Consider the following 23,705-nt stretch of genomic DNA (forward strand, 5'->3'; position numbering starts at 1 on the left):
AAAAATTCGAACAATGTAGCAACTGAAAATATCTCTAACGCATTGACAATGATGCCTTCTCAGATATCATCGCATATTTATTCGATAAAAGAAATAAAGAACTCTCTCTCTCTGCGGAATAAATATTTATTGAACAACCAGGCCGCCATGCTCATATTGGTGCAGAGTTCGTTACTCTTCTTTTTCAACGCGCCTTTTGTGTGTTTCGTTCTGAAATACAAGTACTTTTGGAACAACTCCTTTTCCTCCCAGATATACGAAAAACAAATAATTATTCATTTTATCAAACATCTCAACCCACTCTTAGGGGTTTACGTTAACATATTATTCGATAAAAACGTAAGGGCCATATTTTACGGTTACATTAAAAGAGCGTTAAGCGCGGTAGCATTAATGATTAAAAAGAAGCTTAGTATTACCATTTAGCAGGTATGGTAATGCAATTTCATGATAACCTATAGTGGTTCTCAAAAAATGAATATAATATTTCTAATTGGATTTTTTTTTGTAGTTTATAGACAAACATTAGTATCGTGTTAAAATTTTCATGCATTCTGAATAAAAAAAATAAAATTATAATAAAATATATATATCGAAATAATATAATTTACAATTTTTAAGATATAAACAATCCTCGCTGAAAAATTAAATGTTTCAAAGTAAGGTGTCGGTAAGAGTTTATATAATAATAAATGTCATTGGTTCTTTTTCCTATTTTCCGTCATTTTTAGATCAGGCTCCGTATCGTCCATAAATGTAATTGATGCCTCATCCATTCTCTTCTTGTCAACCGGGTAAAGCCACCGTTGGTATAAATAACACAAGAAAATTAAATCGTCCCTAAAACAGGCTATTCTATGAGTAGTAGGCATAGTTATGATGAAAGCGAACAAATCATCGATGAAGGTGTTGAAGGCCTTGTACATGAAAGCTTTCCAGGGTAGGTGGGATACCGATTTTAACTTTGATTGTTTTTGACCATTTCCGTGAAAATAAAAATTAAAAAATTTCTAAAAAGAAGAATAAAATGGGTAATTTGGGTAGTCAACCATAATTTATAAATGGGTAATTAAATCAAATTGGAAGGTTTTTTAACATGACTACATTACTTTGTAATTTATAATCAGTTGAGGGAGCATGAATATGAAACCGAATGCGTAAACTCCGTTCACCATTGAATTGATAAGCCAGGAATACCAACTTTAACAAAAAAAAATTACAATTAAGTTGACCTTAATATATTATGGTATTAAAAAAGATTGCCTGCCCTAGTTTTATCAAAATTTAAAAATCACAATTTTTACATATAAAATATTTTCGTAATTTTACCTATTTTTTTCTCCGATTAAGCTAAAATGGTTTTTCTAAAGATTTCAAAAAAGTATATAGCATCAAATGAACGTTTTAAACATTCATAGTTAATTTTTTTGCTCCTTTTCTAAATAAAACTACCCTATCATTCTACCATTGATATCGATTATCACAGCGGATGTAAGCAAAATAAACCTTTTGTGAGGGACATATAACAAAGAATAAATAGCTCCGCAGGTAACCAACGGGTACATCAGATAAGATAAGTATTGCATAGCTTCTTGGTCGTACTGTTGAGTCAATTTTTCGCCCGACATTGATGCCATTTTCTCAATACGTAAACGATAATACTCTAATTTGAGTTCAGTAGTATTTTTTGCAAATTTAAATTTTTTTAAAATGCCTTTCTTATTTTGTGATATATATTTCAGTAATAATGATACGTTTTGTGTAAAACACATTTCCATATATTTGTAACAATCTTGTTATAAAATTGTTTTTCTTTTAAATTTTATAAATATGTTACTTTTGCAATAATTAGTACAGCAAGTTAATCAATTTTATAAGAAAGTTGTTACAAATATATGTATAAATGTTTTACAACAAATCATTATTACCATATTATATTAAATCTTTTAGCGAATCAACATTATATGGGATAAAATCTTATCAGTTGGTCTCATCAGTATTATAAGTAGGGCTCGAACTCAAAACGAGAATTTTTTATCAAAAAAAACAAGAAACAATTAAAAGCAAAAAAAATTTCCCTACCAATTTTCATTAATTCCGTAACCTTAAATAATAAGATAATAAATGTCGTTTGTATTGAGATATGGAATCCATTGGAATTAATTTTGTATCATTTACTGAGGACCAATTTTAAATTTGAAAAATCTGATTTAAGCGAAATGCATTCCAACATGCATAGGGCATCCACAATGTGAATTTCAGATAAGTTTGCCAGGAACTTGATGAAGTATTATTAATATTACAATTTTTATATAAATTTAAAAAAAATACATAATAGTTTATGTTGTAAATTGTCTGATTTTTAGAGAGGCAATATAGTTAGGTCAAACGGCTTGATTTGAGCCGTTTTTAAATACGGGTAACTCGATATTTTAGCCAGAAAAATATTGCCTTAACCTCGAAATTTCGCTAATAGATGTCCAAATCTTTGTGCCATCTATGACCAAAATCTTCAGGTTAGCGTAATATTTTTAAAGCAGCTCGAATCGAGTCGTTAACACTAATAAGCATGCTGGAATGAATTTCCGGTTAAATTCAATTTTTAAAATCTTCCTCAGTAAAGGATATAAAATTTAGAGAATACGAATCCTCATGGATTCTATATCCAAGACGTATAATATTGTAAAAATAGTTATTTTATTAATTATAGAAGAAACATGAAATATAATTAGTTTTTTAAAATGATGAATGGAAAAAAATAAATAAAAGTGATGTTTTTAATCGAAATAAAATTTGTGTATTATCTACTACAGTGTTGATTAGATTTGATGGAAAACATTTCCATATTTTTTAATTTATTTGAAAATAAAATTATTTTTGCAAAATTGTTAAAATAACATATTTATATATTCTTATCAATTTTTACAAGTTAAATAATTTTATTTACGAACGAATAAAAAAATATGGAAATATTTTAAATTAAATCTGCATAAAACTGTAAGTTTACGTTAATTGGCGTTTTTTTTAAATATAATGATTTTATATTCAATTGTATAGCTCCTGATACATTTCCCAGTAGGGTAAAGATCAAAAAGGTTCGTTTATAAGACTTACTCTATTAATTGAATTTTCTATTATATACAATGTGAGTTTTTCAACTTAAGGGTCTTAACTTCCAAAATTAGCAAAAATAAAATAATTCTGTCTAAAATTTGCAAAAAAATTAATTCTTTCTTAAAATTTACTAATAAATCTATTTTTCAAAGGGCTTTACTAATAAATCTATTTTTCAAAGGGCTTTACTAATAAATCTATTTTTCAAAGGGCTTGAGCTCCTATTTATAACGTAATTGGCGTTATCATTAAAAAAAATTATATATATAAAATTTTGATTTCGGATCTCAAAAATATTTTTAAAAAATTTCCGATTCAAGCTTTTTAAATAATTTATAGTTATTCCGAGAAATGTTTTAAGCGAGTCATACAGTATTGATTTTTTTAAAAGGAGTTGATTATTGAATCCTATTTTCATCATGTTTGTTCTTGTCTTTTTTTAAAAATAAAATCACACAATTTCAATAGATTTGTTAGGAAATAAACTAGTGTTGTTACACGGCTCGATTTGAACTTTTTAAAAACGACTAACTCAATATTTTAGCCAAAAAAATATTGCCTAACTAGGCTTCGAAATTTCTTTAATAGATGTCCAAACCTTTATACCTTCTATGAGAAAAATCTTCAAAAAAACATCAGAGAAAAATGAGGATTTTAAGATCTAGGGTCTGGAACCGACCCAAGTTCAAAGCACACCTTCAATCTGCACCCTAGAATATTTTTAAAGCTCTGAATCCGGTCTCGAACCTATATTTATAAATAAACCAATTTCTTGGAGCAAGAAAAATATATTATTTTGCACCATTTTATTTGATATCAAAGTATTTTCAAATTATACAATTTTGTTTTCAAATTTCATGTAACATCTTAAAATAAATTAGATAATTTTGACCATTTGCTTAAATTAAAATCGAGTTCTTTATAAAACATTGATAGTGTTGTTTTTAAAAAAATTCTCATTTGTTTCTAATGGATTCACTCCTTCAACCTTTTTATTTCCTAAAGATTTACATAAAAATGTTCTTTTAGCCATTAGTCTTGCATATTGATCTCACGTTATTAAGTATAAGCTAAGTTTTTTAAAAATATTTTACTTTATGTAAATAGAAATTGAACACTTCGAAACTATCAAACCTCCTAAACTTTTATATGCCGTCTTGAAATTATACAAAATAAGATTTTTGTGCAAATTTTTTATCCTGTCTAAAGGTAGAAGAAATTAAACTTAAAGAAAATATTTTATATACTCTCCTCATTAAATTTCAAGATTTTCAATAATCTTGATAAAACGAAAAAGTTACAAACGAAGGCATCGCAAATTAGATGAGATTAAATAAAAAGGTTGAATGATCATATAAAAGCCGGACAATTAAATATTACTTAAATCAGACTAAAAATTTTGTTGACGAATACAGAACATTGATAAATTTCACTATGTTAAAATAAATATTTTAATTGGGCAAAATATTTTAAATTACTATTTGTAAAAAATATAAAAGTTTTTGAATTTTTTTGGAAAAAAGTATATCTTAAAATTGAGGTATAAAATATTTTATAAGATGCAAATCCATCTCGCAGAAATAGTCGTTCACTTCTTCAATATGCAAAACTGGATTGAAATGAAAATATGCTAAAGTAAAAGTTCCATAAGGTGATCTCTCACTGGAACGGTTACATTCAGTAGCATCACTATGGGAGCGCCAAAATAATTCTTTTTATTATAAGTTAGCAAAGAAAGAAGGTAATTTTAGATAATATTAGCTTAAAAAAAGGTAATAATTTTGAAGATAATTTAAAAAAATATTTTTGAGCTCATTGATATTGTAAAAGCTAAGGACGCCCCTCATTACATTCTAAAAGGATTGGAAGGGATGATCTGAATTTTAGGTCAAGAGAAGGAAATAGTCATATTTGTAAATTTTACTCTATATCATTTCAACGAGGCAATTATTTTATTTTCAAAATATGATTGATATTTTTTTAAAGAGAGGGGGTCATTTTAATTAGATTAATTTAAAAATACAAAATGCCATCATAAAATTTTCAAACGAAAATAAAAGTTGACATATAAAAAAAAGTATAAATATAGAATATCATCTATTATATATCTTGTTAAATAGTCTGACTAATTATTTTATTATTTTGTAAAGGTATAAATTTTTGAAAATATTTCTATAATTCAATCCCAGATCACAGAAATTCAATATTATATATTAAAACGTATTTATCATGTTTTACAAGTTACCCCCTATCGTAATTTTTTTTAAATTACTAAAAAAAATTTGTAAATTTGGGATTACTCGTAAAAACAAATATTAAGAGTTTTTATGAAAAATAAAAATGTAGCTTGTTGAAAATGGGGATAATCGGCAAATCTTCAATTTTATATCTCGATGATATGCCTTAAAAAAATCAATAAAAAAATAAGAGATATATCACCATTAAAACCTTTAAAGATGATCATTTGTGTTGACAATAAAGCCTCTGATTCAATCATTATAAGACCCCTGCCATGATCATCTCTTGAGTGAGATCGGTGAGAGGCGCTCTTACGTAGTCCACTGGATCTTACGCGTTTTATTTTATTGCTATGCATATAAAAAGAGCGTAGTCTTTTTATATATAAATACATAAGGTCACCCTACTGCTGGGTAAAATATTTATGTAATGTAATTAATTATTAAATGGATAAGATTTAGGTTTATCATAATACTAATAGTAATAATATCAATATGATTTTAAAATCGTTTTCGATTGTGAAGTAAGTAGAATAGAAATATGATAATTTCTCTCAAATAAACACTTATTTGTGAATCAAGTGTATATAATTTGCTAAAATATATTAATTATAATTATTCCATTTTGATTTAAATTCGAGCATGTTTGCCATAGGGGTGAAAAAAATAGGCGAAAAAAAATATAATTGTTTTTTTTTTCGTTATCCCCAGTTTGTCATGGATTATGAAATTATAATTCCATAAATTCTAACGGAATTTTAGAGAACAATAAGATGCTTAGTTTTGAATAGTATACCATGCATGGGACAAATTACTAGGATCCGACCTGACCTGCTTTTTTCGGAGCGCCCCACAATTTAAAAAAAATGGAAACAATTCTATGTAAATCTAGCAAGCAGTAATCGGCCAAATATTGACTTAAAAATTGCCGGGGACACGACCTGATTTGCGTTATAAACATTTAATAAAACCAATCGGTGTAGAAAACTTAATGAGTAAAAGGCAATTTTTATAACCATTTTTTAATGGATGGTGTTTTATCGTAATTAATTACCAAAATATAATCTTGCTAAAATGCTTATAGTCTCTCTATATGTAGCAATGAAGTGAAGCTTGAAAGACAATGCCACCCCCCCCCCCCCAACCTCTAATGAGTTTCTACGATTGATAAATAAAATTTTTCCAAAAATCTCTAATGATTTTTAAATTTTGACCTGGCAGGCAACTCAACTTGAGGCGTATCCTATTTTTCTGAAAAGACGATTAAGGAAAACTGAAATAAAAAAATTTCTGTTTTTGAGATAGAGATAATTGATAAATTAATATGAACTAATAAGGAACAAAATATTAGCGCAACACAGATATTTACAGTGTTTCTATATTTTCCTTTCTTAACGATGCCAATTTTTTTCTTATTCTTTTGCCAATTTATTCTTAATACTTTCTATCAAACGGATTAAAGCACTAGAATATACTAAGCTAGTGCTCAATTTATTTTTGAACGTGAACGCAAAATTAGCCAACATTTTGTCTTTTGATAATCTTTTTTTCTTTATTTAGCTACAAACTTATTTAATAACTAAATAAATATAGACTTCGGTAGTAGAATTACTAATTCAATTGTTCGGACAACAAAATGGTGCTAATGATAAATAAAAATGGGACCCCTCATGAAAAAAGCCTTGGCTAAAAAAAACTCATATATTATTTTAATTTAAATAAGAAAAATCGTCTTTTCATTTTAAATCCTTTTTTGATCAAAATAGAGTGGCAATGTTTAGTAAATTTCGGGTTAGTTATGCAATTGATTAATTAAAATAAATAATGAATTTATTTAATTTAAACCAAGATTTAGGAATTAATATGAATATCCGGAGATAAACCTAGAAAAGGTAACTAAACGATGAAAAACAATAATCTTAAGTCAATTATATCAATTTAAAAAAAATAACCAATACCTAAGCAAACAATAATTGATGATTCGCGCAATCTAAGTAAGAATAATAAGTTATAGATTAAGTTTCAAATAAGAAGGATTTAAAATAAATTCTAAGATAAAGACTTCGTAAAATAATTAATGTTGATTATAGCACTTGCATCTAAAACATTTGCCAAAAATTAGAATTAGACGTTATATAAAAGTCCCTCTCACCCCCACTCCATTTAAATTACACTCAAAATACGCCCTATTTTTTAACAATTAAGCCCTATTTCGATCGGCATTTAAGTCAACCAATTTATAACAAAACTTTAAATATGTGAAATGTTTATACAATTTAGAAATACTATTTATTTAAGTTAACGGCTAGGTTACCTGTCAAAAATGGTGATGAATCAGAACAGAAACATGTCCTAATACTAATAATAATATAAATCAAATGGTTTAAAGTAAAACTCTTAAATAGAGTCCACAGAAATTTTGCATCATAATAATAATTTAGTTAATAAATGTTAATTAATGCTGTTTTTGGGAAAAATTTATTTTATATGGCACACATCTGAGGGTAAGTTGGCCATGTAAGTTGAAGGACACTGTAACTGTCTTAATTGGACATTTGGCGCCTCAATTATTTATATGCTATTTAATGATATTTTTACAGAGCATATCAGGATGAGTCCTCCCCTTGGTTATCCGAAATTATGAAGAAAAGTGGATGAGATAGTTACTTATGTTTCTTAACCCAGGATCCATTACAAGGGAAATTGGCGAAAGGAGAGGGGGCTATATAAAAATTCAAAGAGATTATATATTTTATAAAAATAAAAAATGGCGAGGGAAGGCAAGCGCCCTAATCCTCCTGGCAATACATCTCTGTTTTTTTATGACATTTATTCGACAAACCTTTATGCATGTTTATTAGACTGCAAAGTTGCTTATTACAAGGCGGCTACCCGGCTGGATATTTTATTTTTGCTCATTTTATGTCCGATCCGGAATTTTTAAAATTTAGTTGTTTAAATAATTTGGGCCTTATTATGTTAATAATTTAAAAGGGAAATTGAAAATATGAGTAGGAAATGAATATTAAATGCTTTATTATATAGTTTTTTTAACTTATTAATATTTTTAAATGGCCTCCTGGTTTTATGAAAAATAATTTTTTGACTGGCTCGAGTCTATTTTTTTAAATTTACGGGGCTCTGGTCTGGGCCTGAGATCTCTGATATTTATAATATATATTAGGCATGTGCAAAATCAAAACTTTTTGGCTCTAATTAGCCCGCGGCCTGGTGGCAAAATTCTTTGGATTACACCCCCTAATTTGTTAAAAAAGCATATAGGGCAGAAATATCAAACTCAAAATATTTATTTAATTCTCTATTTTAATTTCATGTAATTTTAAATATTCGGCAATAACTTTGATAATTTTATTCCATTTAGTAATAGTAAATATTTCTCACCTCCTTTTTATTATTTAAAATTCATCATTTTATAGTTGTAAATTCAATTAGGCAAATAAAAAGGAAGAATAGAAAGGAAAGCGGGCCAACACCGCAGGACTATTATATATTATGTAATATTTCGTAACTTTTAATAATACACTGAGGCATAAATGACTAAATTTTGTCAAAAAATTAAAAAGTTTTCAAACATTATTACAAGTACAATATAAGAACTTAGGTTTGGAATGAATCGGTAGATACCAATCCCTTCAGAAAAAATATCACGCTCTCTCCTTTTTATCACGAATAAATTAAAATTTTATTTTACTTTAAAAAATAAAGGAATATTTACGAAGGTAAGTTCCCCACGAGCCTTCAAAATAGCGTAAAAGAGGATTGGAAAGAAATTATGTTTCTCATCCATTCACTTTCTAATGTAATTATTTTTCACATATTCTTAAATTATAATAGAAAGTAAAGATAAGTATATATATTGATTAAAAAATGAATGTCTCAAATCGTATTTAAAAAATGGCAGATAAAATATAACTGCTCATATAAAAAATGTAAGTTTTAAGAACTTAATAACTCTTAATTTTTAATTAGCTTTGAGGCCGTCAGGGCTAAATCTGTCTGTGCAGAGTTCTATCTATTATCTTCAGATTATCAATAACTAAAAAATTTCTTCCCTGGTATATAGTGTTTGAGACGCTTCCCGTAAGTTGTATAATCCCTAGGAACACATCACACATTTGAAATATGGGAAAATGTTTTATCTTTTCTACTTAACGTCGATAAATCAAAAGATAAATTTATAAAATTATTTCAAACCTTTGTCCCAGGATATCCTAAACTTGAAGGCCTTCAAAAGTTTCCATATTTCTATCAAGGAACCCACGCCAGTAGGGATAAGAATGATTAAGCTTGTCTTCTCATTGCACAGATATAAAAATATGACAATTTGACTGAAGCATCTCCACACAACTTCAGTAAAAAATAAATATACATTGAATAAATTGTCTTAAAAAGTTGAATTCTGAATTAAAATAGTACCATTTAAAAAACTTGGTAGGTATAATAAGGTTATAAATAATGTAAAACGTGAAATAGTTAATTTATTTAACAATATAGTTTTATATAATTTATAATAACATATGAGCTAAAAAAATACCTTTAATGAATATAATGATAATAAAGAAAGGGATAAAATTTTATATAAATATATTAAAATAATGAAAGATTCAACCAAGCAGATTTATTATATTTAATTCCCTTTCTTGTTATATCATACAACATAGTGCCTAAAGCTAAAATTTGTTTTAAAAGAATATTAAAATATTTTAAGGTAACTGTAGGAGTTCGGAAGAATTTATGAATATAATTCCCTTGAACATGAAAATGATTGCGAAAAGGGGAGACCCGGAACCCTCGGAACCGAGACAAATCTAAAAACCGGAACCCATTTTAAAATTTTCGAGTTCTGGTCCCAGAATCGATTCTAATAAAAGTGAAAGTAATTTATGCATATTGTCGTATCGTCATGAACTGAGTAGTTCAAAATTCATAGTGAGTCTTTGCTGTCAAATCAAATTTTTGAATTTTAAAATCTCCTCAGTAAATGAGTTAAAATTTCAATCCCAAAGAATTCCTATCCCAATACGAAATATATATTGTATAAAATGTTTTGTGGTTTGTTTTAGAAGATTTATTTTAAAAAAATTTATTGCTATTTGGAACTGAAATTAGAACCTTGAACCGTTTCAAATTTAAAAGGAACCACAACCACTTTTTTTTAAATTTAAACCAGGAGCCCTTTTTCGTCCAGGTTCTAAACTCTAGTGACAATTCTTTTATATTTCGAATGTAATATACATATTAATAAAAATTGATTTACCTGTTCGGGTAGATATACCCGTCATAGAGTTCCTGTGACGCCAAAAGTTGATATCATTTTTAAAAGCTAAAGTATCGAAGAGCAGCTTTTTTTAAAAAAAGATAGGGAAAATTTTAAATAGAAATAAATTCATATTAGTTAGAGATTTACAATGTGTTGACTTTCACATACAAGCCCGCCCATTGTTTAATAAATTACTAAGCCTTTCGCTTATGTGGGAAAAAAGATTCTCTAGTGCTAGCATGCCTTTTGGTTTAAAAATGTTGTATGTCAGCCCGTTGTTTAAAAATAAACTGATTGGTTTTGTTCCTATTAATTATGTTTATTTTATTTTAGTATATTTCCTTTTTACTTAAACTTATAAAATATTTTAAAATAGGTTAAACCATCTACCCGTCATTCATTGTTTAAATTACTTATTTGGGTGTCGGTAGGTTAAAAAACGACCGTTGCAGTCCCCTAATAGCAGTGGTTTTAGTGATTAACTATAAAATCATACATTTGATCGCTGGCTGGGCCTCTAAGATTGGGGGAAGGGGGAGGGCGATGATGCGTCATTAATCAGAGTATAACTTAATCCATTTAAAATTGAATCATTTTATATTTGAATCAATAGGAGGGGACTCGGTGCCATTAGATTGGGAGTTCTACAGGGATCTGCCCAGCGTCAACGATATATCTTATTATTTATAGAAATGTTAAAGAGTTAAAGGTGCTCAAAAAAAACGTCTTGCTCAGATTTCAAGACAACTTTAGGCTGACTTTTTTGCCCGCTCTATGATGCCATTGCATGGTCATGTATTGTGGCATGATAATTTAAGAAATAAAAATAATTACGACATTAATTAAGATTACTACAAAATAATTTATTACGTGAAAGAACGCGATAACGAAAGTTAGCAGTAGCAAAAAGATATTGGTGTCCACGAAAAGCGAATTTATTTCATCGGTATCTTTATCGGTGAAACCTGAGGAACATAAATTATTTACCATATCATAAATATGATTATAATAATATATTTTAAGGGTAATAGAGAATAATGGTCTAGTTCAAGTTGTACCATGGAACAAATTAATTTTGTAAAAGGTGGTTCGGACTATTTAAAATTAATCATCCGTTTGAATTTTTAAATATCCAGATAGCCAAAAATGAAAAATATATTTATTTAAAAGCGGTAAATCCTTTTATAACTGAAAAGAATTATAAATTAAAAAAATTTTTGGGCCAGAATAAAAACGAAAAAAAAATTATTATTTAAGTTGGTTTATTTACTTTTTTTTCTTCCTTTGTTTTTAAATATATCGAAAAATATCATATAAAAAAGGGGGATGGGAGGGCGAGATAAATTTTTTTTTAAAAAAATGGAGCAACTTCATTTAACAATACCTAAATTTTTCATAGAATCTGCCGATCTTTCTATGGTAGTAAATAGTCTTAGTTTGCCAAAACTTGTAGGTTTTATGTCAATCGAAGTTGTGGCGACACTAGCATTAACCGGGTCAATGATATCGGATATAGGCTTTAAATAAATAAAGATTACGTTTTTCTCTACTTATTTTAATCTTTTCTTTTTTTCTGTCATATAATTTATTTATAAACTTTGTAACGTTTGATCAGCCCATCAACATCACTCATACAAGCTATAGGAAGATATTCCCGTTTTGAGTTTAACCTATTAATAATAAAGAAGGTACAATCAAATCATATAAATATGTAAGCTTAGCTAGAAAAGTCTATATCAATATTGAATTTATTCAATAAATTAGATGAGTAGATAGTCTTTTTTAAAAAATTATGATGCCTTAAAATTATTTTAGATATCATAACATTTAAAAAAAAATGAGAAATCGTCAATTACGGTAAAAACTACTTCTCCAATGCAATGAACTCTAATTTGATTGTAGACAGTATCCAAGTATAAAAGTACCTAATAAATTTGGCGATTTCTAGAGGAATGCGAGTCGTTTTCAAAGGGCTAGCATCATTAACCACGTGAATGGTTAGCTGTGTCAACACATAATTTATCAATTCATCTTTTGATAAAGGATCGGAGGTTGGTGTACTATTGGTTTTCTTTACAAAAAATATTTTTTAATTAGTGAGTTATTTTTATCAAAATAAGCTAAATATTATTAAATTTATTGAATGATAGCATAATTATGGTATTTATAGGAACGGTCAGATTAGCTTGAACTCTTATTTCATAAATAAAAGTAAAGGATATGGCATAAAAATTGAATGAAGTGTTCGCTAATCAAATTTTATTCTAAAACATTTATTGAATGTGAATAACCATGTCAAAGAAATCTAGCATAAAAAGAATATATTTCAATGAACGTAGAGATGAAAGATCTAATAATCCTATAAATATTCATAAAATTGAAATATTTTGGCCAATAATTGACTCTAAAAATAGAGGCCTCATTAGTCATATGCAATATTTTTAACCAAATAAATTTTGACCAATTAATAATGAGAGTATCTACGATAGTGATCTGCATCGGGCCTAATTTTTCAAGCCCGGCCCGTTTTTTAAAAAATTTTGCCAGTCCGGCCCGAATTTATTTAAATATAGAAATTAATTCTTATATATAATTACTCAAAATAAACGATATATGTTATATGGCGTCTACTTTCTATAAATAAAATCACATATTTTTATTTTACATGAAAAATTCATCAAAATTGATAAATTTAGATATATTTTAAAAAAAATTTAAGGCCCGACCCGGCCCGAATTTTCTTAAAAAATATTAGGCCAGGCCCGGTTTGCAGATCTCTAATCTACGAAACAATATTTAGTTTAGTTTGCTAAGATATATGAAGATAAAATTTCCAAAGAAAATGTAAAATTGGAAGTAGTTTCGCATAAAAAAAATTGTCCAATTTGTGTTTATTATTTGCTGCATTTAAAAATCTCCATACTGTAGCATAAACCATTACAATCTATTTCTTGCTCAAGAATTTGTATAAACATTATCATAACAGTTACGCAAGTAGATATTACCCTCGTCTACCCACTCCCATATCAAAATTCGCACAAATTAGTAAAATTATTTTTAACCTATCGTTTTGGCTATATTTTTGTCAAATATATAAGAAATAAAAAATCCTGTAATTAAAATACACGTTTAAAGGAGAGGCTGGATAAAGACGGGAAAATATATAAGCATAGGTCGCCCCCCACCTCAAAAAAATAAATAAGGCAGCTATAGACATTTGTAAAAGATGCCATATCGCCAGTCCACCCCTGTATATAATTTATATTTTTATTAACTTTAATTTAAAAATAATGTAGTTGTTTTAAAGCATTTTTCTATAAATATAACATTTTATTATTCAAACAGTTCAAAAATTCCGGGATGCTCCTGGAGTGAACGAAATAAAATTTTAGAAAAAAAGTGATCAAAATTAGTATAAATTAGAGCTCAGCGCAGTCGGGTCCGAAAGTCCGTTCCGCAGGTCGGGAAGAGATTTTTGGTTTGGGCCCACCTTTAGTATAAATATCATCGATCCTTTAGTTTTAATACCTGCCAAACTAAAATTACCAAAGTGGCAGACATAATTAAATGAAATATTTGATAATTATAGAATAAAAATAATTCATATGCAAAGATTATATATATATATAATTTGGTAGTTTGTCCAAGACCAAAAATGATTTTCTAAAGTCAGAAACCAAAAATGTTACTTTAATTTTTAAACAATATTTGGTTATAATAAAATTAAGATAACAATAAATAGGTATAGCAAGTTGAGGTTCTGATGTCAGAAAAGTAAATTTGACTAATCTCAATCATAAATGTCCTATTCCTAGAGCTAAACCTAATGCTTTTGCAAACAATATCCTTAGCGTCATAAAATTTGTTAACTCGATATTGAAGGACCCAAAAGTGCTCGAATAATTTTTCTAGGAAAATTCAATCGCATCAAGTGTTAGGGAAAAAATATAAATATTTCGTTTAAGCTTCATAAAATAATGTTTTGAACACAGAATAAATTTTTTTTTAAAAAAAATGATAAAATTGATTATTTAGGATGATCAGTTTAAGAAACATTTTTTTAAAATATGATTTGAATCCAATTAATAAACTATACCTTGGATTTCAAGAGATTAAAGGTGCCAAGTGGAGGGGGCATCCATTTATTAATCTTGTAAGCAAATTTGTATGAATTTTCTGAATAATATGGGTTTTCATTATGAGGAACCAAATTTAAGTGTAAAAATAAGTCGTCTCTTATTCTGAAAGTGGATAGTGCCTTTTGGATATCTATAGGTCTGTTATCATTGATAAAAAATAATAATGTAAAGATATCATATATATTTAATTTTTAAAAAACAATCAATTACCTACATAAATTAAATATTTTCTTAAATAAGAGAGGATCAAATATAACTCTGTTACAATAAAAATCTATTTTCAAAAAGTATTCTTTAAATATATATATTTAAATACTTTTTTCTAATTTTTTATGTAATTGTCATTTAAATGTAATATACATTTTTTTAAATGTTTTTATATTTATTTTAAATTTGCACAACCCTGCCTTCAGGCCTAGCCTGGAGCGGATGATAAAATAATATGATTCTAAAAATACAAGAAGAGCTTAAAAAAATATAAATTCACTTCTGAAATATTATGGCGTGCGCTGCTTTTTAACCGAGGTCACAATAGTGGGGACCAGAGCACCGACATAATTATTTAATAATATATATTTTTTAAATTGCTAATTGAATTTTTTAAAAAATGCTAAATTAAAAATAAAATATACACTTTACAGATATATCGGCATATTTTTAGCTTTATTGAAAAGAAAATAATTATATTTCTAACTCAATAAAATAATTTTTTTTAAATTTGCTGTACCGTGCTAATTACTGGAACACAAAGAATATTTTGACTACAGAATAGCATTTCCCGAAAAGAATATGGCATTCTTGTTCAGTCTAAAGGGGAATCATAATTTGTGTGTTGTATAATGTTAATTTACTAACCTTGTCAAATAATTTGTATTTGATATTTCCTCTTAGTTTTCAACCTTTCTATTTACTAATCCAATATCAATACTCTATAAGTTTAAAATATTTAATAATGAATTCAGACAATGTGAAATTTTGCTCCATATATTTACAATTTTTAATTCTTAAAATCTTGGGTCTAGAAGAGGAGCCAACCCCAAGATAATTTTCAAATAAAAAGTAATATAAAATATATAATATAGATTGCAGATCGCAAACAGGAAATCGTAACGTTAGTTATTTTTAGCATATTTTTCTTCTGTGAAATAATTTTTGAGCTATCATTATCACTTAACTATTAATATGTTTCTATTTCACTTCTTAAAAAAATGCCAACTTCAATGTAGACCCCTTTTGTAAAGATAAAAATTCAACTGTTTCTTTAAATTTCGAAAAAAAAATTAATAGTTACTCTACAAGATCCAATTCATGGTATGAATGTTTAAGATAATGCGTTCCAATTCTTTTCAAAATATTATTAATTCACTATTAGACTTTTATTAGCTCCAGATATGCTTTCAACTTTTAAGCATATTTTATATACTATGCCATCTGGTTGGGACATTTAATTTTATCAATTTAATTTTAATGTTCTTGTTTTAAAAATCATTTTATCATCATTGTCTGTGGTTACATTGCACATCTGTAATGTTTTGATTTCAGAATCATCTAATACTTTTATTAGAAAGTATTTTTGATTTTCGAAGTTGGCTATTCAAAAATTGATAACAAGCAAAATCTATTATAAAAATCTTAGTGTCGTTAAATAGCTCAATTTTGTAGATTTTTAAAAACAATTAACTCAAGATTTTAGCCAAAGAAAATAAATTGATATTTTTCTATAGATGGTAGAGTTTGGACAGTTATTGGTGGAATTTTAGGTGTAGGTAATAATATTTTAGCTAAATTAATTTAGTCATTTATAAAAATTAAGATTTTTAACAAAACTACATTTAACCATAAACATTTCGCATATTTTAAATGAGATAATTAACTTTTGGAGAAAAAAACAAAACAAAATACACTTAACAAAGTTAGTTGGTTTACCTAAGTTGGTTGGATTTTTTTTATTAGAAAAATATTCATTTTTTGACATTAAGTTCTGTAAATAAAAATTAATGTAAATATTGGATCAGTATACTTTATTGGATCAGTTTTGTATTAATATTGGAACAAATTTGGTTGATGAAAAATTTGTAGATCAGCAGAGCTCTAAATAGAAGATAAACTTCAAATTTGTAGATTAAGCATAATCTTAATTTTACTTAAATAAATTATTAATTCACATTTATTATCAAGAGGATCATAATTAAGGTGCAGACACATCCAGAAATAAATGAGATATCATATTACCAATTTACAGTAAATTTAAAAAATTATTGTACAAATTTCTATGACCAAATGAAAACCTATAAGAACATTCTATATTTAAAAAGTATGAATTTCAAGCTTTTACTTTAAGGTTGTGCATAGAAATAAAAAGCCTGAGGTATGATAATTAAAAATATGAATTAAATTAGGCTATTTAATCAATATTAAAATATTGACATATGTGATTATACTTGTATAAAGATTCATTTAATTGTAGACTTAAATTTGTTATAAGTATAGATGACTTATCATAACTTTTTTGATTTGATAAAAAGATAAATATCTAAAATTTTTATTTAGATTTATCATTAGAAAACATAAGAATTACATTATAATCCTTAATGTGAGATTTTAAGGCTTTCATGCATATTCGTGGGTCTTTTTTAATATCAGTATTTGAGCAATATTCAATTTGAAACATATAATAAAAGGTTAAGATGGAATAAAAAAAGTAAGCCGTAAATGCCGATATAATAAAATTTTTGGTGGATATCATTCTCGATTATAATCTGCGTTCTGTAGAAAGAACATATGGTGGTACTCATGATAGAATAAATATGTTATATGTATAATTTTTTTTTTTTAAAAAAAAATACTTATGTCATTTATTTTTAAATTAAAAATATATATAGAAATAAAATTATATTAAAATTAACATATCAAATAAAATATAAAATAAAACAATATTATATAAAAACGTTATTTAAACATTACTCAATTATTTAAACCATAATATTCATGAATCTTGATACAACAAAATTTAAATTTTTAATTTAATTTTATAATTTTTATTTTTTTTAAATAAAATTTTTGGAATTTTAGAAATAAGTCATTCGTTCATATATATCCCCTCCCCCCTCTAAAATTGGTATGTCAAACATTTGTAATGCTTGCCATAGAAATATAACCTTGACCCAAGCTATTTTTTTATAAACATGGGCCCAGGTCAAAACCATGTATAAACTCTGGTAAACCCCCTTCAAATGAAATTTTGTACAACAAAATTGAAACAACCCCCATTGTAACTCAAAATTTTTTTCCTGATTCTGATAATTTTTTAAAGTGGGAAAAGCCACCAACCTTAATCCACCTACCCCTTAATTCAATATCTTTAATTTCTTATTTTTTAACAACACTTATTATGGAAGTTAATTCAAATTTAAATTCCCTTAAAGCTTGGGAGAATCTTTTAACCTTTCCCTTTAAAGTCTTAATTAAATCTACAGATAAAAATAAAAAAACTATTTTGCATGATATAAAATATAAAATAGACCATTTTTATGACTTAGAAATAGAAAATTACGTTCCTGATGTAAGGGCTACATCTGATTTTGCCCATAAATGCATAATTATATCAAAAAAAAGGCCAAGGGGACGTATGTGGAGCTCTTAAATTAGCTTCATCTAATGATAAATTGGCTCCATTTGATGAACATACTTTTACTTTATTAAAAGAATTGCACCCTCAGGTTTTTCCTGAAGATCTTCCCATCCCTATAAAATCTAATTTAATCGAAATAGGTAAGGTAGAACTAATTAAAAAAATTTTATCTTTTAATAAAAACTCTGCAGAGGGAATTGATGGTTTTCGCCCTTCTTATTTCCAATTTTTAATTAACCCTAAAAATCCTTATCAAGATTCATTTGTAAATTTATTGGTAATACTTAGTGAAAATATATCGAACAATGATTTACCTAGTCAAGTTCACCAAATTCTCTTTGGCGCAAGATTAATTGCTTTTTCTAAGCCTGATGTTGGAGTTCGGCCAATTGCAATAGGGTCTTTTTTTAGGAGACTATTAGCTAAGATAATCGTTGAGCGCATCAAACCTGATGCTTCAAAAATGTTCCTAACTTATCAACTAGGCTTTGGTATTAAAGGGGGATGCGAAATAGCCGCTCACTCTTTTCGCATATATATCGAAGATCCTCCTCCAGACGCCGTAGTCTGTATGCTTGATTTTAAAAATGCTTTTAATTCTTTATCCAGAAAAGCATTTTTGAACATTTTTTATTAAAAATTCCCAGTTTATGCAAGATTTATTGAACAGTCTATGGCTGTAGAACCCCTCTCAAATTCGGGGAATATACAATTCCATCTTACGAAGGTATTCAACAAGGAGACCCTTTGGGCCTCTGATCTTTAGTTTAGGTATACATAACCTAGTTCATTGTTAAAATCCTTTTTTAATTTAGATGTAAACATATGGTATCTAGATGATGGTACCATTTGCGGACCTTCTAAAAATATTCTTGCAGCGATAGAATATATAGAAAAGAATTCTCAAAACATAGGCCTTAATAAAGCTAAATCTAAAATATGCTTTTTAAATTCAAATACTCTCAAAGTCCAAGGGTTTAAAATCATTTAAAAAAGTGAAATTAATCTTCTATTTTTCCAACTGTAAGGTGTTCGTGGAAAAATTTTTCGAAGGCTTATTAGGACTTGAAAGTATTTTAAACGAAATTCCTTCACACCAGAGCTTTTTTCTTTTAAAACAATATTTATTTTTACCTAAGATTTTACATATTTTTAGATCATCTTCCTTTTTTTTTAAAATAATGAAATTATTAATCGTCTTCATGAATTTTTTAGAAGTTTATAAGAAAATATTTTAAATATTAAATTGGAAGATTTTAATTGGGGTTTCTTACAGTTACCCTCGAAAATGGGTGATTTAGATTTATATCCTTTAAATCTTATATCTTTTTCCTCATTTTTGGCATCGCGTTTGATGAATAACGCGATGACCTAAAGGTAAACTTTTAGACTCAGCTTTGACAGCCCGGGTATCTTTAGCTCCACCTTAAGCTGTCTTACCCACAATCTTAACACACCAATCTATTTTAGAACTTTTAATTAAAAATTTTTTTAAAATAATCTCATCAAACCCCTTTGGAGTATATTCAACTATTACAGAATGCTGACTGTACTAGTGGTTATGAATGGCTGGAACCATTACAAAATCGTAACCTAGGTAACCTCTTATCAGTTGAACAATTAAGAGTTGCCATAGGCCATCGACTTGGATGTAACATTGTTCAACCACAAACATGCATCAAATGTAAAATATTAGTTGACTCCAAAGGGAGACATGGTCTAAATTGTAATATATAGTCAAGGCAGGCAGGCAATGCATGCAGCAATTAATTTAGCTATTAGTCTTTCTCTTACCAGGGCCCGAATACCAAACATTCTGGAGCCTACAAATTAATCATTAGATGATGGCTTAAGACCAGATGGCTTTACTTCACTGCCTTGGTCTTTAGGGAAATCCTTAATTTGGGACTTCACGTGCTTGTCTTCTTTCCCAAAAAATTTAAATTCTAATCCGGTTGATATAGCAGAGAAAAAAAAACAATGAAATATTTCAAATTTACAAATTATATTTTTACACCGATTTTTATCTCTTCCCTTGGACATATGCCAAGCGGAACTTTAAAGTTCTTAAAAAATATAGAGGATAAGACAAGAGCCCTTACATCAGAACCAAAAGAATTCTATTTTTTAAAACAAAACCTACAAATCACTATTTTAAAATTTAATTACTCATGTTTTTGGGAAATTGTAGTCCCACCTTCGTTTTTATATAATGTTTTATTTTATTTTATATTTGATATGTTTTTAATATTAATTTTATTTCTATATATATATGTATAAATTAATATTATTATCTTATAAATTTTGGTAATCACCTTTTTTAAATATAACGCTAATATTAGCTGATGATTAAACTAATATAAAGTGATATTTAAATGATAAAAACAAAAGACACATTTTAGATATTTAAAAATACTTTGAACAAGTTCGGTTTTAATTTTTAAATGCAAAGTTATGGAAAAGCATTATCTCATATCATTGATGGTAAGTAATATATTACTTCTATTCATTTATTTTAGTCAGGTGCTATAGCTGGAACAGCTGTTGATACAATATTATTTCCACTTGACACGATTAAAACGCGTCTGCAAAGCAATGCTGGATTTTTTAAGTCTGGAGGATTTAAAAAAATTTATTCAGGTATAGGAGCTGCTTTTGTTGGTTCTGCGCCCACTGGTATATTTTTGTTAAATTTACAATTAACTTATTTTTTTGTTAGCTGCAATATTTTTTATCACATATGAATTTTGTAAAAGAAATTTAATTTATCATAATTACATTGTTTTAAATTATATGATGAGTGCGGCAGTAGCTGAAAGTGTATTAAATAAACATTAATTACTATGTATATTGAAATTTTTTAGGTTTCATGCATTATTAGAGTCCCCATTGAAGTTATAAAGCAAAGAAGGCAGGCTTTCTTCAGCTTATCAAATGATAAAATAATCAGAGATATATTGTTAAAAGAAGTATTTAAACCTAATATAATTTTGAATTTATAATACCTAAGGGTCTTTTAGGATTTTATCGAGGGCTATTACCTACTATACTTAGAGAAATTCCCTTTTCATTTGTTCAATATCCTCTTTGGGAATATTTTAAAAAAGTAACTTATAGTTATTTTTAATTTATCATTATCAATTTTATGTAGAGCCAGAAATTTAAAATAACTTCTGAGTATAATTTTGTGGATGCATATACAAAAGGTGCTTTGGCTGGTTTCTATAAAAATTTATCATCTCCATATCAAAATTTGTTCTAGGTGGTGTTGCAGCAGCATTAACTACACCATTGGATGTAATTAAAACAAAAATCATACTTGCCAAAGTTAAATACTTATTTTATATGTATAAAAGAATATTATTTTATAATCAGAAAGACAATTCCCAAATATCTATCATTAAAATCTGCAAAGACATAAACTTAAATAAAGGATTTAAAGGGTTTGGAATATATTTTTATAGTTTGTTCCTATTTAAATTTAGATATTTTGCTGGTCTGATTCCAAGAATAATGTGGATATCCATTGGTGGGGCAATATTTTTGGGCACTTATGAAATCACTTCTAAAAACTTTGAAAAATATTTTAAAAATTATTAATTTATTTAATTATATTGTCTTTATGAAATACCTCATTGGAAAAATTGTGATCATTGTTAAATTAATATAACAAAATTTTACATTGCTTATTATTCCAATTTTGTTTTTAATCAAATATGAGTAGTATATTTAGGATTTAACCTTGGTAGATGAAGGGACGGTGTCAACTTTTTTCAAAAATATGAGTTAAGAGGCAATAAATTTTAATAAATATTATTTTAAATTAAATTTTTTTTAGAAAATCAAAATAGAGTTCAAACAAATTCAATTTGGGCATTGACTAAGCTTTTTGTCCAACTTAGGGAGTTGCCTAAAATATATTTTTAGTTTAGCAAAAAGTGAGAATGTTCAACCATTTGCAAATAATTTTTGAAAATAAAATGTTATCTTTGTTTGTTTATTTGATACAATGTTTCAGGCACTAACGTAGTGGGGGGGGGGGCAAATTCAAATCCCCCCCCCCCCCCCCAAAAAAACAAAAAATGCAGATGCCGGTTCAAAAATATTATTGTTAATATTAATTTATATTTGTTAATATTTATTCCTATCTCATATATATATTTAATTAAATTTATTTATCACATTAAATCTACTAAGTTATTTTATCAATTAATTTCGATTTGAAGTTTTGCTTGGCTTAATTTACCTATTATTTTCAAATTTTAATGGCGTAATATTTATCTAAATTTCTAGTCAAATAATAATTATCTATAAAACTCTTTGTCCAACAGGGAGAAAGAAATTGCAAGCTTGTCCAACGAGATCGAATCTCCGCCATTAAGCAGTAACAGCTTTTATGGAGTTAGAGCTGATTATTAATGCTATTACTGAAATATCACAATGGCTTGAAAGAAATATTTCCTTAGAAGCAAGAAAATTATTGAATTCAATACTTATTCCTTTTGAGATACTCTTTTATTTTCCAAAATTCAAACTTTTATTTTCTTTTTAAAACCAATAAAAAAAAATCAATAATATTTTAATAATAATAAATAAACAAACATATGCCTAGAACACCTCCCTTATTTTTAAGAGGGTTCTCAGGCTACTAAATATATATATAAAAAAAATATTACACTTTATAATATATAAAAAAATATTACACTTTATAATATATATTGCTCCTCTTTATTCATTAACCTCATTTATACCCATCTCTGCGAATTCTTGTTGCACTTCTTCAGCCACGTTCATTCTAGTAGCAAAATTGATGGGTCTTTTCCTTTGTAAGGCTTGTTTTTTCATAAGTGTCTTTTGTACTCCAAAATTTTTCTGATTCATAAGTACTTGCTTAGGCAGGCTTACATTATAACGATCCAGAGTGTTAGCACGGGTAAAATTCGAATCATTGACAACTTTATTTGTATTACTATCATTATTATTGATAACATAAGTATTGCTAGGACATTGAGCCGCTTTATGCCCCTCACTTCCACAGGCAAAGCAAGTTAGACGGAATATGGGTTTGTTGAATAATGGTTGAACATTCATCATCCTTGATCTATGAAAAGATGGTTGCACATTTATTGTTGGTTGGTTTGGTAACTGACCATTTCTCCCAAGTTCCTCCTTTCTATTTGCCAGTTCAGTCCATGCACAGGCTAAAGCAGTCCCTGCTTGCGCTTCATTGATCTGCAGGATACTAGATTTTAAGCTAACGTAATACGTATTCATATTATCAAACAATTTTTAATTAATAAAAT

The 23,705-nt window shown here is 27.3% G+C and overlaps 2 protein-coding genes across 4 annotated transcripts; one reads left to right on the top strand and one right to left on the bottom strand.

Annotated features, from left to right (window-relative positions):
* Positions 1-543: 543 nt before the first annotated feature.
* On the bottom strand, positions 544-17,424 carry LOC135923798 (lipid scramblase CLPTM1L-like). Of its 2 annotated transcripts, XM_065458743.1 has the most exons (12): positions 17,350-17,424; positions 17,213-17,304; positions 14,729-14,909; positions 12,558-12,703; positions 12,230-12,302; positions 12,017-12,149; positions 11,503-11,597; positions 10,630-10,714; positions 9,567-9,719; positions 1,507-1,663; positions 1,110-1,200; positions 544-962 (listed from the first exon to the last, which is right to left on the bottom strand). In XM_065458743.1, the coding sequence occupies exons 1-12, from the start codon at positions 17,383-17,385 to the stop codon at positions 696-698; spliced, it is 1,509 nt and encodes a 502-aa protein (XP_065314815.1). In that variant the 5' UTR covers positions 17,386-17,424; the 3' UTR covers positions 544-695. The 2 variants fall into 2 exon arrangements, with proteins under 2 accessions (XP_065314815.1, XP_065314816.1); XM_065458744.1 differs by lacking the exons at positions 17,213-17,304; positions 17,350-17,424 and adding an exon at positions 15,499-15,513.
* Positions 17,425-20,823: 3,399 nt separating this feature from the next.
* On the top strand, positions 20,824-22,052 carry LOC135924597 (mitochondrial S-adenosylmethionine carrier protein-like). 2 transcript variants are annotated; one of them, XM_065459682.1, is made up of 8 exons: positions 20,824-20,886; positions 20,922-21,078; positions 21,122-21,222; positions 21,267-21,371; positions 21,413-21,508; positions 21,554-21,620; positions 21,665-21,845; positions 21,888-22,052. In XM_065459682.1, the coding sequence occupies exons 1-8, from the start codon at positions 20,857-20,859 to the stop codon at positions 22,000-22,002; spliced, it is 852 nt and encodes a 283-aa protein (XP_065315754.1). In that variant the 5' UTR covers positions 20,824-20,856; the 3' UTR covers positions 22,003-22,052. The 2 variants fall into 2 exon arrangements, with proteins under 2 accessions (XP_065315754.1, XP_065315753.1); XM_065459681.1 differs by having other exon boundaries at positions 20,838-20,886; positions 20,926-21,078.
* The last annotated feature ends 1,653 nt before the right edge of the window (positions 22,053-23,705 follow it).

This window comes from Gordionus sp. m RMFG-2023, chromosome 2, assembly GCF_954871325.1.
Source record: "Gordionus sp. m RMFG-2023 chromosome 2, tfGorSpeb1-WG-v2, whole genome shotgun sequence".
NCBI classification, from domain to species: domain Eukaryota; kingdom Metazoa; phylum Nematomorpha; class Gordioida; order Chordodea; family Parachordodidae; genus Gordionus; species Gordionus sp. m RMFG-2023.

Excerpts from the sequence above, each read along its gene's own strand:
- LOC135923798 (XM_065458743.1), bottom strand. The coding sequence starts at position 17,385 with ATGAAAGCCTTAAAATCTCACATTAAGGATTATAAT. Across the intron at positions 12,150-12,229 it reads GGCTGATCAAACGTTACAAA|CCTATATCCGATATCATTGA; the intron begins GTTTATAAATAA and ends ATTTATTTAAAG. Across the intron at positions 1,664-9,566 it reads TAGGATATCCTGGGACAAAG|AGTATTATCGTTTACGTATT; the intron begins GTTTGAAATAAT and ends AACTCAAATTAG.
- LOC135924597 (XM_065459681.1), top strand. The coding sequence starts at position 20,847 with ATGCAAAGTTATGGAAAAGCATTATCTCATATCATTGATG. Across the intron at positions 21,223-21,266 it reads GTGCGGCAGTAGCTGAAAGT|GTTTCATGCATTATTAGAGT; the intron begins GTATTAAATAAA and ends GAAATTTTTTAG. Across the intron at positions 21,372-21,412 it reads GAGATATATTGTTAAAAGAA|GGTCTTTTAGGATTTTATCG; the intron begins GTATTTAAACCT and ends ATAATACCTAAG.